The sequence below is a fragment of the Leuresthes tenuis genome, unplaced genomic scaffold (assembly GCF_036924035.1).
Source record: "Leuresthes tenuis unplaced genomic scaffold, fLeuTen1.0.hap1 SCAF_2, whole genome shotgun sequence".
Classification (NCBI taxonomy): domain Eukaryota; kingdom Metazoa; phylum Chordata; class Actinopteri; order Atheriniformes; family Atherinopsidae; genus Leuresthes; species Leuresthes tenuis.
The window spans coordinates 27,952,008-27,966,619 of NW_027325356.1; the positions used below are offsets into that span (position 1 = coordinate 27,952,008).

The following is a 14,612-nucleotide window of genomic DNA, read 5'->3' on the forward strand; positions in this document are numbered from 1 at the left end:
AGTCAAGTATTTGGTTTAGATTAGCCTGGCTTCAATATGATAAATCAATTAGCATTTTTTATACACAATGAAATGAAGGGGGGATAGAAATATTCTTTACTTGTGTACAACTATATTATTTTTCAACAAACTGCATAAAGCCGAGGGGTGGGATAGACAACTGCCGTGTTTTGGATTATACCCTGTTTTGGAGTCCTGTATGTGTATTGCACCTCTGTCGTTAGTTGTACCCTCACAAAATTTTTCTAACATTTCTATAAAAAGAAAAAAATAATAATTCACCAAGGATCACACCAAGATAACAGGGGATATTGTAGCATTTTATATGCTAAAAATACTGCAATTACCATGATCCATGTTTTTGTGTGTGTGTGTGTGTATTGGTTTTTCTGTGTTTGTTGGACCATCCTTGGTTTGCTCTTGTTCTTTGCCTTATTTCAGCATTCTTATTAGTTTTAGTCCCTGTTCTTGCTCAGTAGCACTATCCCAGGTATCCTCAGCCGCCTCACCTGTGCCCTGTCTTTGTTACTCACCTGCATCCATTCATCTAATCAACCATCCCAGCATATGTGCTCCCTGGTTCTCAGTGCTTGTTGCCAGATCACTGTTGTTTGTTTCTGTCACTGGCCTCCTTCTAGTGATTACCTTGTTTCTCTGTAGATACTGTTTGTCCCTCCTTGGTTCTAGTTTAAGTTGTGTTTGTCTTGCTCTAGCAGTGCTTTTAATTTACGTTAAACCTTTTGTTCACCTTCATTTGCCAGTCCTTACCTCCCATCCTCATAGTTCCAGCATTTGGGTCCTCAGCCTCCTGCTTCTCCATGTTCCATGATGGCAAACTTAAACAAAATCCAAACACCTCAAACTAAAGCATTAAATTACATTTTAGAAAACCCACTGCTGAACAAGAAAACACAGCACAATGTTTGAGGAGGTGCACAAGCAATACTTTACTGTTGCACTTTGAGGACACCGACTCCACTGATGGCCGAAAATGCCACATACATCTGTTCACAGACGTCAGTGTTTCTCTATTACGGTCCTCATGACCCACTGCCCTGCATGTTTTTGATGTTTCCTTCCTCCACCACACCTGATTCAAATGATCAGCTCGTCATCAAGCTCTGCAGTGGTCTGACAAGGAGCCGTTCATTGGAATCAGGTGTGGTGGAGGAGGGAAACATCAGAAACAGGCAGGCCAGTGGGTCATGAGGTCCGGAATTGAGAACCACTGACATACATGCAACTGATCTGTCTAATATGGTTAAGGTTTTTATGCTTTCAATTCATGCACTGATTTCCTCTTCACATTCTTTGTTTTGTTGCAAAACAATATATCACATCGCCTCTGGCTGCTGTCACTCGTTCAGAGTGAACATTAAACCTCTTGTGACACGGGAAGGGGAGCGCTCACACTTTCAGCCTCACATTAAACATTCCTCTGCACATTCTTTGAAATCCTCCTCAGAGGGGATCACTTGTTTTGTGTCCCAGATTATGAATGAATTATACATGACTGCACAACATCAGACAGCTGAGCCCCCATTGAAAGTCCAGTCATTAATTATACTAACAGAAAATCTTTTTATTTTATTTTTTCGATTAATTGAGTATTAAATGTGACTAATTTGATCTTTGCTGATGGATGGACTTACAGTTTTGGTGCCACTTTTGCATTTTTGATATGTATATGTCTAACGATGCTGATGGCTCTTTGGATGACATTGTCACTGTTGGGACTGGACTAAACTAAACTAAACTCATGTCACCAAAGTCCAGATTCCCATGTTCTGTTTGACATTATCTACAACATCCATCCATTTTCTATACTCGCTTAATCCATCGGTCGGGTTCACGGGGGGGCTGGAGCCTATCCCAGTGGTCATCGGGCGAAAGGCGGGGTACACCCTGGACAGGTCGCCAGTCCATCACAGGGCCACACAGAGACAGACGAGGCAAACAACCACACACACGCTCACACTCACTCTTAGGGACAATTTTAGAGACATCAATTTTAGAGACATTAATTACCTAACATGCATGTTTTTGGACGGAGAGAACCCCTGCATACATGGGGAGAACATGCAAACTCCACACAGAAAGGCCCCAGTCGGGAATTGAACCTGGAACCCTCTTGCTGTGAGGTGACGGTGCCAACCATTATCTATAAGAACTTTAGATAATTACAATCACTTTCACTAATTTCTTTTATGATTCTTGTTCAAGCATCTCCTGCCACTCTTCATCTCTCCACCAGATGTCCTCAGACTCTCCTTCCTGTCTCAGTTACTTGATTTTCCACACCCATGCTGTTTCTCACCATTAAGAGACTCCTACCTTCTCCTCGCCTGTTTTCCATTGTCTGAGTACATTATATTAAATCTTCTAACCTTCTTTTTTGCCTCATATCAGTCTCATTCCTTACATTACTGTATCTTCTGTGTTTTACAACAATCTTTCATTTGTTTATGTGCTTAATGTTTCCCTTTCTTTGTGTGTTCAGTGATAAAGACTCAGGGTTTAGTAAGTGTTGGGTCAAAAGCAACAGGGTGTGCTTTAAAACAACAGTCTGACAATCTTGGAAATCCATATATACACTATTTTGATAGAGTTTGATGAGAGTAACAAATGTAGATCTGTAAATGTGAAGATGTAGCCAAGAATCAGATTTATCTCTGGGTCAGATTGGAAAAGGCATCAGCCCAAGAGTCAAAATCAGGGGTGCACAATGATATTGGTATATTGGCAGATTAAGACTTGATATCCACCAAAAATCAGCACTCATTTTCAGTGAGGTCGTTTGAGCATTGTTTTCATAAATTTCAAGACATTTTGGTGTGTTTTGAATGAAAACTAGAGTTCTTCTTCTTTTTTTCTTCCCAGAAATTGCAAATTTAGGCCATCACGATGAGAGAGAAAGTAACCACAAGAACATTTTGGAGAAGCATCTTTACATTTAATTGGCACAAATGGTGTCAATCTACTCTTTGTGCGTTTTTATTGCTTTATTGCATGCAGCCCAAGAATGAAGGATGATGGAGCAGCAAAAGAATTTGACAGTATCCATACTCAGGACATAATCTGTATCATTGCTGAGAGAAGAATCTATGTTTCCAGATGAATCCTGCTGCTGGGAAGAGGTTAATGAACTGTGGGTGAACAAATAAAGCGTCCGCAATAAAACTCAATGCTCTGCTGGGTCACCCTCCTCTACACACTGGAGCCTCTGTCTTCCATAACTGGCAGACTTACTGTACTATTGTTCTCCTATCAGCACCTCTCATTAGCGATGTTTATGAATGACCTCCTAATCCCTCTCAGCAACAAACAGGGGTTAACAAGGCCTTTGTCTCTGGGATACAGTTCTGGGCCTTCACGTAAAGAAATTCCTGAAAGTTTTGTCATCCCGAAAAGCAATAAATAGGCCTGGATTGACTCCAATTGCAGCATTAAGATCATGCATTTGTGTCTGCCATTAAAGAATGTAAAGACTGGAGGGAGGCTTTTTTTTTTTTTAAAACCACGAGATCGAGGTCATAAAGAGCACTGTTCAATTGAGCATTGAACAGTGTTATATTAAAATGAACAAAACTCTGATATCCAAGATCTCCAGTGAGTAATGACATTTTGTTTGTATTATAGAATGTTTTACCCTGTCCCAAGAAAGAGACAATCACATAAGGTCACCGCGAGGCCTATAAAAGCTAAAATGCCCTGTAAAAAAGGACCTATTAGTCATCCAAAACACACCTCTGAAGTATAAACCTAAATGTATTTTTATTTGTATTATGGAATCTTTTACCTCTCTTGAGAAAAAGATAAATTACAATTAAGTCACCACTAGGTTTTTAGTTAAAAGACTTTCTAAAAATGCACCTCCTAGTAGTCCTAAACACATATCACTAAAGTATAATCCTGAAAGTATTCCTGTCTTCTTCTTGCTGCTGTGACTTACGGTTCTTATTGGGAGGAGGCCATCAGTCTGAAGGTCAACACTCCCATCTGGTGGTTGGAATATTCTGCTTCCACATTAATAAAACACCCTGAAACACACCACAAACCTACATGCCAGCAGAAACCTGGTGAACAAAGTCTGGTGAAGAAAGGAGTATACTGCAGTTTAACCTAAGAATGCTTTAGATTTGAAAAAGAAGAAGTGAAACTAAGACCTTAGGATATGATCTCACTGACTCACACTTTATCAGATAACTACACACAGCCATCATTTGAAAAATAAAAAACACTTTGCACTCATTTTTAGTGTCTCAGTCTTTTTACTCTCATCAGCTACACAACAGTCACCTCTGTGAAGACATGAATGATCATAAGGCACAAACACTTAAACGTTTTTTTACACTTAAACGAAGCACAATGAGTGATAGACACAAAAGTGAGAAAGAATTAACTTCTTTTTTTCCCCAGGGTAACCCAAAGTGAAACCTACATAAAGAAAACATCTGGCAAAGAATAAGCAGCATACCATGTTGGAATCGGAAGACCAGCTTTTTCGCTGACAGTCACAACACACATTTCTATTTCCTGCCTATTTTCCCCAGTGAGGAAACAATCTGCCCATCACATGACAGACTAAAACAGGAATTGTGATAACAGCTTAATGCTACAACTCCATTTATACTCTCTGTAAATCCCTCTGAGTGTTAGCAAGTTGACATACAAATATGCCGGATTTAATTTGTCTGTCAAAAACAACTCCACAAGTGTCAATAAGAAAGATCATTGTCTCGCTCCGCTGAGATGTGACGAAGTTTAAAATAAATTAAAGCTGTGCTGCGACGAGCAAAAATGTCAGGTTTCACTTTACTGAAATAATTTTGCACTTCTCACTGTGCCGATACTTAAAGCCCCTGTGATTGTCCATAATGAAACAGGAAGTAAATCACTTTGTATTTGACAGCGGTTAGAAGCTCTCCATTATTGTCTCAGTAATGAGAAATAAAAACAGCTTAACATAGAAACCAAATGTGCAATTTTACTAAAAGCAGTAGCGTGTTAGTATTTACAGAGTGAGCTTAGGCCACCAAAGAAACCCTTAGAAAGAAAAACTATCCAGCTGGGCCACAGAACAAACAGTGTGAGGTTTGAAAATAATAGAAAATACTAAATGAAGGCACGGTTATTGTTTTTGGAAACAAAGACATGTCAGACTTCCCTTGTGACTTATGGATATAATGTAAACGTTAAAGAAGTTTTAGTACACTGGCATGTCTGACTTATTACATGGTATCACATATTTACAGCACTGCTCTTCATCTCTAGTTGTTTCCATAATACTGCAAAAGATTAAAAACTGATTTGGTTTGCAGGCACACAGTTTGCTTAAAATAAGGTCAGTGATATTTGAGGACAGATACCCCTTTACTTCTCTACAATAAACCTATTAGGTTCCAATAAAATCTTTCAAAAAAAATGTTTGGATGTTTGCTTCTTCAAAAGCATTTGAAAGCAAGAAAACACCAGCGTGTTGTGGAGCTCCCTTTGAATAAAAAATCTCCACAGTTGGATGTAACAAGGCAGCGATGAGGCCACTCCTTTGTGGTTTTCTACACTAAAGTAACCAACAAACTTGTGAAAGCCGCAGAAGATTGCACAGTATGCACAGGTTTTGTCCTGACAGAGACACACTGCCAGCTGAAATACAAAGCCTCAGCCCAGAAAGGTCAGTGCTGCCATGATGGTGAAGCCCAGCAGGATGAAGAGCACCTTGAGGAGCTGCTGCCCTGCAGAGTTTAGCTCATGTGGGAGGATCTCCATGAAGGTGATGTAAACAAATGTTCCTGCAGCCAGCCCCTCCAGGATGGCCTGAATCAGTGCTCCAGCTGCTAGCTCAGCCTCCATCACGCTGATGCCGATGGCGATGCCTAAGGGTGACATTACGGCGAACACTAAGATGTACAGAGCTACCCACATTGGACGAATGGCGCTCTGGACCAGCTTCACTGACAGGCTGAACACTATGATGCTCTTGTGGACGAGAATGGCAATGCAGATCTCTAATACCTGGAAAACATAAAGAAGATTTCTGGTTATTTCTGCCTCTGACGACAACATGCAATTTAAGATCCTTTACAATAGATGTGTCACCTCTGCAGATTTTTGCTATTCTCTTTATACCATGAAATTCTCCACAACATTAAAACCCCTAACAGGACAAATGAATAACTTTGATTATCTCAGTACAATAAAATGTAATACTGAGTACAGTTTGGATTATAACATGAACGATAATGAAAAGCAAACTGAAAATCAGTAATCAAGGTCAAAAGTTGCAGGTTTGCTACGTTTTTGTCCAATTTGCTGCCCTTTCACACCTGTAACTATGTCCAACAGTGTAATAGTCCAATTGAATGTTTTACCAGCCACACCCTGAGGACAACTCTGGATTATTAAAGCAAAGGGAAATTTAACCAGCATGATTCAACAGAAAACAGATTCTCAGCTGGCGTTAAGGGGATCATTTCAAGCGATTATATTGTGGATGTTTACACCGCGTTGCTTCTTATACTGAGTGGGTCCATGTAACGCAGGCCCATGTTGTGATAAGGTGTTGCAGCCCAGATCCTTTTGGAGCACACTGTTGGCTTTGTTAATACATGGAGAGTATACAGACAAAGCAAACAACTGCTTGATAAGTGACACAGTGTAAAGACTATTTTAAAAAAAACTTGTTTGAACAGCCATGACATCTGAGGTTTGAGTTGTTTCAGATGGGCAAAAGAATGCGGTCCTCTGGCTGCTGCAAAACTTTTAGCTTTAGCTCATTCCTCAAGAAACCAAATGATTCTCCAAACCAAGAGTGCTCAGACTGCTGTCTCAACTCAATTCAAATAAAAACTGAAATATCCCTTTAAGTTGGAACCTCCCACTGCCCAAAACATGCATGTTAGGTTAATGAGTTATGTGACTCTGTGTGGCCCCGTGATGGACTGGCGACTTGTCCAGGATGCACCCTGCCTTTCGCCCAATGACAGCCGGGATACGCTGCAGCCCCCCCGCGACCCGGAATAGGATTAATAGAAAATGGATGGATGTCTATTCTTCATGCTGTGCTGCCTGAGGATCACAATCATTTCATATCAAAACTCAAACTTTACAAATAATATGTTGACTTTGTCAGTGCTAAATGGACTGTACCTGTGTAGGGCTTTTCTCGTCTAGCTGACCACTCAAAGCGCTTTCACACTACAAGCCACATTCACCCCACACAAACCGCACCGACCTTCCGATTGGTAGGCGACTGCTCTTCCTCCTGAGCTACAGTCGCATCTTTGTACTATCTCCAATTAAATAAAAAGGTTTTATGGCTTGCAAATCATTACATTTTACACAGCATCCCAACTGTTATGGAAACTGGGCTTCTTTAATCATTTTAAGTAATTATTTCATGTAAGCAAATAATCTTCCTTTTACTAACATCTTCTTATTGTTTCTAAACGTTAAAACATGAAACAAATACTTTATGCACTTTGTTTTTTTCTTGAAAATGTAACCAAAATTGCAAGGGGAATTCTCAAATTATCAATTAAATGTCTTCATTTCTTAGATAGTAAATTACCAGCTGAACACATATGTAAACAAAGACCAATAGATGAAAAGTCCTGAGGCAATACTGATTGTAGGCTGTCTGCTTAAGCTGTCTTGTGACCAGAAAATCTGACTCATGTGACAGTGTGATTCACTTCTTCTCAAAGAGTTCACAGGATCTAAACTGAAACTTTCTTCATATATACAAGCATGCTGTGAATATGTTTCCAAGCTCATCTGAACAATGCTTTGACAGGACAAAATTTGTGACATAAAACAGTAAAAGAGGAAGCATTGAAATGCAATGTGGGGAGAAAGAAAGTGGAAGAAACAACAAATGTTTCGAGCAAACATCAGCTGAGATACTCTGTCTTTGTACCTTTGACTCAGAGTTCTGCAGGCCGATAGCAAGACCCTCAAAAACTGAATGGAGTGAGAGTGAGAGGAAGAGCATGAACGAACGAAAAGGAGAGTGAGCCTGGAAGTCAACGTGGATGTGGTGGCCGCTGCCCTCCAGGTCAGAGCTTGTGGCTGCTCCATGGCTGTGCCCATGCCCATTCCTGTTTTCCGGTATAAGGGGCGCCCTCTCCTCATGAGCCCCACTAATCTCCCGGCAGTTCAGGACAGTCTTCTCCAGTATGAGGACTGTGAAGAAGCCTGCAGCCATGATGAACTCAGGAAGGGGAAAGCTGGTCTGTTGGAGATCGACACAGAGATTGTAGCATCAGTCTGATATAGTCAAGCAATAAAGATAAATCATTTTTTTACAAAGACACAATTATGAGATCATCAGATTCTGTTTTTTTTATATTTTCTACCGTGTCACAAGATTTTTGAACTTGGGATTGCACATATTTTACATTCTGTCACATTTTTAAAGAACAAAAAACTGCTGTCTTAACCTTTAAGAAAATAAGACCGCAAATAGCTTTATTATTAGCAGTAATCATGGAAAGACCTTATTATTTATTAAATAAATTGACAATTCAGCAGAAAATGTACAAAAAAATTAAAAATTGACAAATACTGTCTGATTCCAGGTTGTCAAATGGTAGATTTATACTAAGAATTGTGCAATACAAATATTTCACACTAAGTATTTCATAATTAGGGTGAAAAATATTGGGATTAATCAAGATCAAAGTTAATAATTCTGTTATTAATTTCCTGAGTTTGTCCACATCTGTTACATGTACATACCTCCACCTTCCGAGCATCTAGCTCTGCGCTGATGTCAGACAGGTAATCTGGGATGATGTCGAGCAAACACGCAGCCAGGAAAACCCCACCGGCAAAACAGCTGATCAAACTCAGAACTGTGCGGTGGATTTCTGATCATTAAAAAGAAAAAACATCTCAAGGTTTCAACACAAACTTAAGTCGGGGCAAACAAAAGAGAAAAAAAAATACAAAGCTCAGTGACGTGCTCCTTGAACTTTATTCATTCCTCAGAAATAGAGTCTATTACTGAATCCTGAATGGTGTATTTTTTTTACCATGCTGTGATCAGTTGAGTAAATAAAACATATCAATATCAAATCAAACGACTGTTTCAGTGGCATCAACGGATCTAACATTAAGTGGCGCAAAGTATTTTCTTTCTTCTAGATGCACTGGAATAAGTTCTTGTAATAACTGTATCACTGTAGATACTATTAAATGTGATAATGTTTTTTGTTTCTTTGTTATTCTATTGTTGTTTCTACTTTGTCTATATCGATCTTTGAGTTTGAATTAAAGGTTGTTCACTCCCTACAAAATTAGAGAAACTGAGAGGGCATCACGTGATAGAGGTCGAAATGACTCATGGATGAAATCAAGAGAAAAATATACTTTCACTTCCATGTAGGAAAGCCAAAGTTCAGCATTCTGACTGTGGAGCTTGGCTTTTTAAACATGAAAATGAATGTGACCACGTGTTTTGAGGCTCTGAACCTCAGGCTTCATCCTGATTAGGTGACTCCTGACAAGGCTGAGAGCAGGGTTGACTCCTGGTAGTGATCACCTATTAATTTGAAGTTTTTTCATGTATAGTTATGTTGTAACAGTGGGGTTAGAACAAGGTAAGACCACCACAAAACATTTTCAATACATTCATAGGGCGTGTTGTTTGGTCAGTGATCAAAGCTTGAAGCACATCCTGTTATTTACCGCTTTATCTCTGCTGTGTAATCACAGTAACCCACATATTGTAAATGGTTTCTTAATGACAGTCGATGAGATCAACAGGAGTTAATTGTCCTTACAACACTATCATCAGCTAAAACATGTGATTCACTTATACATACAGCAGGTTATAGTGTTATCTTCATGCTGTAAATGAGTTTATCTTAGGCGGAGCCTTAGCAGCAAACTTCATTCAAACTTTTCCCAATTTAAGGTTGTTTAGTTTATTAGCCAACAACGCTATATAATAGAAAAAATAAGAAAGCTTTAAATTAATCAACGGCTTCCTCTTTGTAGCTCGGCTTTAGTGTCATTAAGCAACAATGATCTAATCACGGTAAATACTTATCTGTTTAAAAAAAAAGACCCATGTTGTTTGGCTGAGATTAGAAGGAAGCTTTAATGTCTTGGTAACACAGACAATCATTAACACAAATCATACCGCAAACGAGTGCTCATATTCATATATATGTTATATTAAAGTGTACTCACCTGTCCCGTTTGTGTCTCTGAACCATTTCACTCGAGCAGGAATAAATCCAAAAAGAAGAGTTAAAAACAACAAACCAATCAAAGCGCCGATTTTCACCTGAAGCAGGTACTCCATTGTGTATCAGAAACTGTCAGTTCAAGAGTGGGACTCGCTGTCTTCCTGTACAAACATAAAACTAAGTGAAGAAGCGTATCAACGCAATGCTTACATTACGATCGATGGAATGAGCCTCTGTAGTGAAAACAGCCAACTGTAGTGTTGCTACTGGGAAGTATAAGCGCTACGGGTACAGTGGCCGCAGAAGGTCAAAATACTGTTTAAAAACAAGTTAAAACGACTACGCGTTACAAGGTCCCACTCAGTAGGATCATTCACTACAACAATTATGTCAAACCCAAAACATAGCTTTAAAGTTAAACATGTAAGTTAGCTCTTAGTACTGACTCGAACTTATAGATGTATTCATTAATATTTACAAAATCATAATTTTTATTGGTTTTATGGTAATATGCAACATTTTTACATATGATTTCTCACACATAAGCTAATTCTAAGTTGTGTTTTTATGCAATAAAAGAACATTTCTAATCTTTTTGATGTCAGAAATAATTAATCAGTGACAAAAGAGATTTTTGTCGCAAAAAGCTAAAAGTTAATTTAGTTTTGATTACGTTATCTTAAAATCAAATTATTTTCAAACTGTTTACAAGTCATGACCAACAGCTTCATTAAACTATTTAAAGAGTTTGTAGCTTCTGTTTTGTAAATGGTAGATGCACTGCTGTTTTCTGTCCATTTTTATCTTATTTATCGTGTTCTTAAAGCCATCACAAATCTTTTCAGATTTATCAGTGTCTTCAGCAGTCAGATTACTAATAATTTCAGCCAGGGACAATATTTTGATTTCAGACGTGGGGGGGGGGGGGGGGGGGGGGGGCACAAGTATTTGAATAAAAGTCTAACTTTTTCAGTTCACTGTGTTTTCTAGTAGTTCTTCTAGTTTTATATGGCTGCTTTTAAGTTTACTGTTCCCTTGTTTGGTTTGACTGGTTGTAAAGGCTGTGGATGGGTGTGGCTAGTGCTTTGAGGGCACACTCTATAATAACAATAATTTTATTACATTTTATTTATCAGCACTTTCAATAAAACTCAAAGACACTTTACAAGTTTGTTGGTGAGGTTATGCTGCTTTATTGGGAGCCAGTAAAGGTGTTGCACTTAAACTTTGACTTCTAAAGAAATCATGTAGATATCTTGGTTGCGCTGTAAACACACACACACACACACACACACCGATTCAAATGTTATTGTAAATGAAACCTCTGATCTTACAGTCCCTCTAGCTGACGTGACCCAAGCAAAACATACACCCAACTTACAGTGGCAGAGTAACAGGGACTCCTCCGCAACTAGCAGACCGGATTTGCAAGTCCTGGTTCTGTTCACAACCCGATGGAGTGACAGCAGGACGGCTAATCACACAGGAAAAGGCAGAGCCAATCAAGGAGCTTGTGGGGGGTCTAAACTATAGACATTATAAAGAGTTTATATTACATTGTTTATATGTCTATGGTCTAAACTAAGTGAAACAGGCTTAAGCTTGGGTTTTCCGCTTGGTCCTAGAGCTTGACGTGTATCTGTCTACCATAGCGCAACATTGTTTTTGGACGGTAAAAACTGCAGGAAACATGTCCCCTATGCCTTCTTTTTAGATAAAAGAAGCTATTCCAACCCTTCCAAGAAAGCCATACTCTTTCAGTTTTTACATGAACTTTACATTTTGCATATTGACTGAAGCCTGAAGAGTCTGAGATGTAGCTCTTCCATTTTTTGCAGTAGTTCTTCGCCTTGCACAGTCTGACCCTGGGCTGAACTTGCTGGGACATCTGCTCCTTTAAACATTGCTAACTGTCTTGAATTTCTTACACTTGTGAATAATCTTTATTACTATAGTAAAATGAGATTAATTAGAAATATTTGGAATTACCCTTATAACTGAATTGATGGGCAGCAGCAATTGCTTCTCTAAGATCACTGATGATGTCCTTTCTCCTGGAAATTGTGTTAACACACATCTGAATGCTCCAGACCTGCAAACTTTGAAAGAATTCTGCTTTTTAGAGGTACTTAGACTTGCTAATGATCCAGTATTTAAGTGCATTTCGTTAGCAGCACCTGGTTACTACTTACCCCCTTAATTCCTATTAAAGCAATAGAGGTGTACTTAGTTTTTCACATCCTGCTTTTGCATTTTGCCTTCCTTTTGTTCAATAAACAATGACATGGTATAATCTGCCCTGTGTTGTTGATCTGAAATTGGATTTGGCAAATTCTACACCCTGGTAAAGACCAGATACTTTTTTTCAATATGCCCTGATGATGCCCTGAAGTTAAACCTTAGAATTTAAAGAAGGTGTGCTTTCTTTTTAACATGACCAACTGTGGTTCCAGACAGTTCTACAAACAGCTAAGATGCAGCGTAGAACCCTCAAGCTCCCTGGCCTCTGGTAGAGGACCAGAGCTTGAAAAAGGGATAACTGCCCACAAGGGGCTAAGTGGTGAATGTGTATACAGCATATTGAAGACTAAACACAAATAGTATGAAAAAAAATCTCAATATTCAAGGTTAAACCACTGGTTATCAGTCTTCTTGCAATCTCCTTTAGCAATGAGTCATAAGTTTTTGTGCTCCAAAAAAGTGTTCCCCCCTCTAAACTTCTGATGCAGTTTGATTACATATACTGTTTAAGTTGATCCAACATTTCATTTGATATTTTAAGAAAAAGTCCAGAAACAGAAAAAAAATGTATGCCTCAGCACATTTTCATCTTGCAACTCCTCAGATGCATGTGGTTTTCCTGTGTACATAAGGCTGTACATAAAGTACAGACTAGCAAAGTGTTATCTGAGGTTGAATTTGGCAAATTGTACACCCTGGTAAGGACCAGATACTTTTTTTCAATATGCTCTGATAAGTTAAACCTTAGAATTTAAAGAAGGTGTGCTTTCTTTTTAACATGACCACACGCATCAACTGTGGTTCCAGACAGTTCTACAAACAGCTAAGATACAGCGTAGAACCCTCAAGCTCCCTGGCCTCTGGTAGAGGACCAGAGCTTGAAAAAGGGATAACTGCCCACAAGGGGCTAAGTGGTGAATGTGTATACAGCATATTGAAGACTAAACACAAATAATATGAAAAAAAACCCCTCAATATTCAAGGTTAAACCACTGGTTATCAGTCTTCTTGCAATCTCCTTTAGCAATGAGTCATAAGTTTTTGTGCTCCAAAAAAGTGTTCCCCCCTCTAAACTTCTGATGCAGTTTGATTACATATACTGTATCTTTTTAAGTTGATCCAACATTTCATTTGATATTTTAAGAAAAAGTCCAGAAACAGAAAAAAAATGTATGCCTCAGCACATTTTCATCTTGCAACTCCTCAGATGCATGTGGTTTTCCTGTGTACATAAGGCTGTACATAAAGTACAGACTAGCAAAGTGTTATCTGAGGTTGAATTTGGCAAATTGTACACCCTGGTAAGGACCAGATACTTTTTTTCAATATGCTCTGATGATGCCCTGAAGTTAAACCTTAGAATTTAAAGAAGGTGTGCTTTCTTTTTAACATGACCACACGCATCAACTGTGGTTCCAGACAGTTCTACAAACAGCTAAGATACAGCGTAGAACCCTCAAGCTCCCTGGCCTCTGGTAGAGGACCAGGACTTTTTTTCAATATGCTCTGATAAGTTAAACCTTAGAATTTAAAGAAGGTGTCCTTTTAACATGACCACATGGATAGACATGTTGTCATTCATTATTCATACATAAAATCATTACAAATTTCCTTTTCCATATTTGTATTGATTGTAACTTAGAGAAAACTAAGTCTATTCTACTATGGAAAGCAAGTAAAGGTTGCAGGAGGGCACACATTCGGATATATAAATGTAGCAACAGGTTTTCAGCAACAGGTTTTGCTTGATTTTCTTAGATGCCAAGTGCAATAAATATATTCAAAAGTCATGGACATTCAGCTGTTAGACAATTTATATCTTGGCAAGCAAATGGTCAAACTTGGTAAAAAAAAATTAAAATAATACAGAAGAAGGCAGTCATGATAGATTAAGTATTTCCAGGTTACAGCAACAACAAGGAGAAGGAACACAAGAAGCTCAAAGGTAACAAGGAGAAGGAACACAAGAAGCTCAAAGGGTTGAAGGAGGAAGTTGAAAGGATGTGGGAAATGAAAGCAACTTAGGTACCAGTGGTACTTGTAGCGCTGGGGACTGTGATCACAAAACTGGGTGAGTGGCTGCAACAGATCCCAGGAACAACATCAGAGATCTCTATAAAGAAGAGCACAGTTGTAAGAACAGCTCCCAGTAATCTGGTGGAAGATCTGAGCTTG

At 38.8% G+C, this 14,612-nt stretch overlaps 1 protein-coding gene across 1 annotated transcript; it reads right to left on the bottom strand.

Moving 5' to 3' along the window:
- Window positions 1-4,252: 4,252 nt before the first annotated feature.
- Window positions 4,253-10,479, bottom strand: slc39a1 (solute carrier family 39 member 1). Its single transcript, XM_072380933.1, has 4 exons — window positions 10,198-10,479; window positions 8,740-8,870; window positions 7,919-8,233; window positions 4,253-6,015 (listed from the first exon to the last, which is right to left on the bottom strand). Exons 1-4 carry the CDS (start codon window positions 10,310-10,312, stop codon window positions 5,662-5,664), a joined length of 915 nt encoding a protein of 304 aa, XP_072237034.1. The 5' UTR covers window positions 10,313-10,479; the 3' UTR covers window positions 4,253-5,661.
- Between the last annotated feature and the right edge of the window lie 4,133 nt (window positions 10,480-14,612).

What these genes read in the sequence shown, in the direction of transcription:
- slc39a1 (XM_072380933.1), bottom strand. Translation starts at nt 10,312, where the DNA reads ATGGAGTACCTGCTTCAGGTGAAAATCGGCGCTTTGATTGGTTTGTTG. An exon ending in CAGAGACACAAACGGGACAG is followed by an intron (nt 8,871 to 10,197) that starts GTGAGTACACTT and finishes TTTAATGATCAG; the next exon opens with AAATCCACCGCACAGTTCTG. An exon ending in TAGATGCTCGGAAGGTGGAG is followed by an intron (nt 8,234 to 8,739) that starts GTATGTACATGT and finishes GATCTCCAACAG; the next exon opens with ACCAGCTTTCCCCTTCCTGA.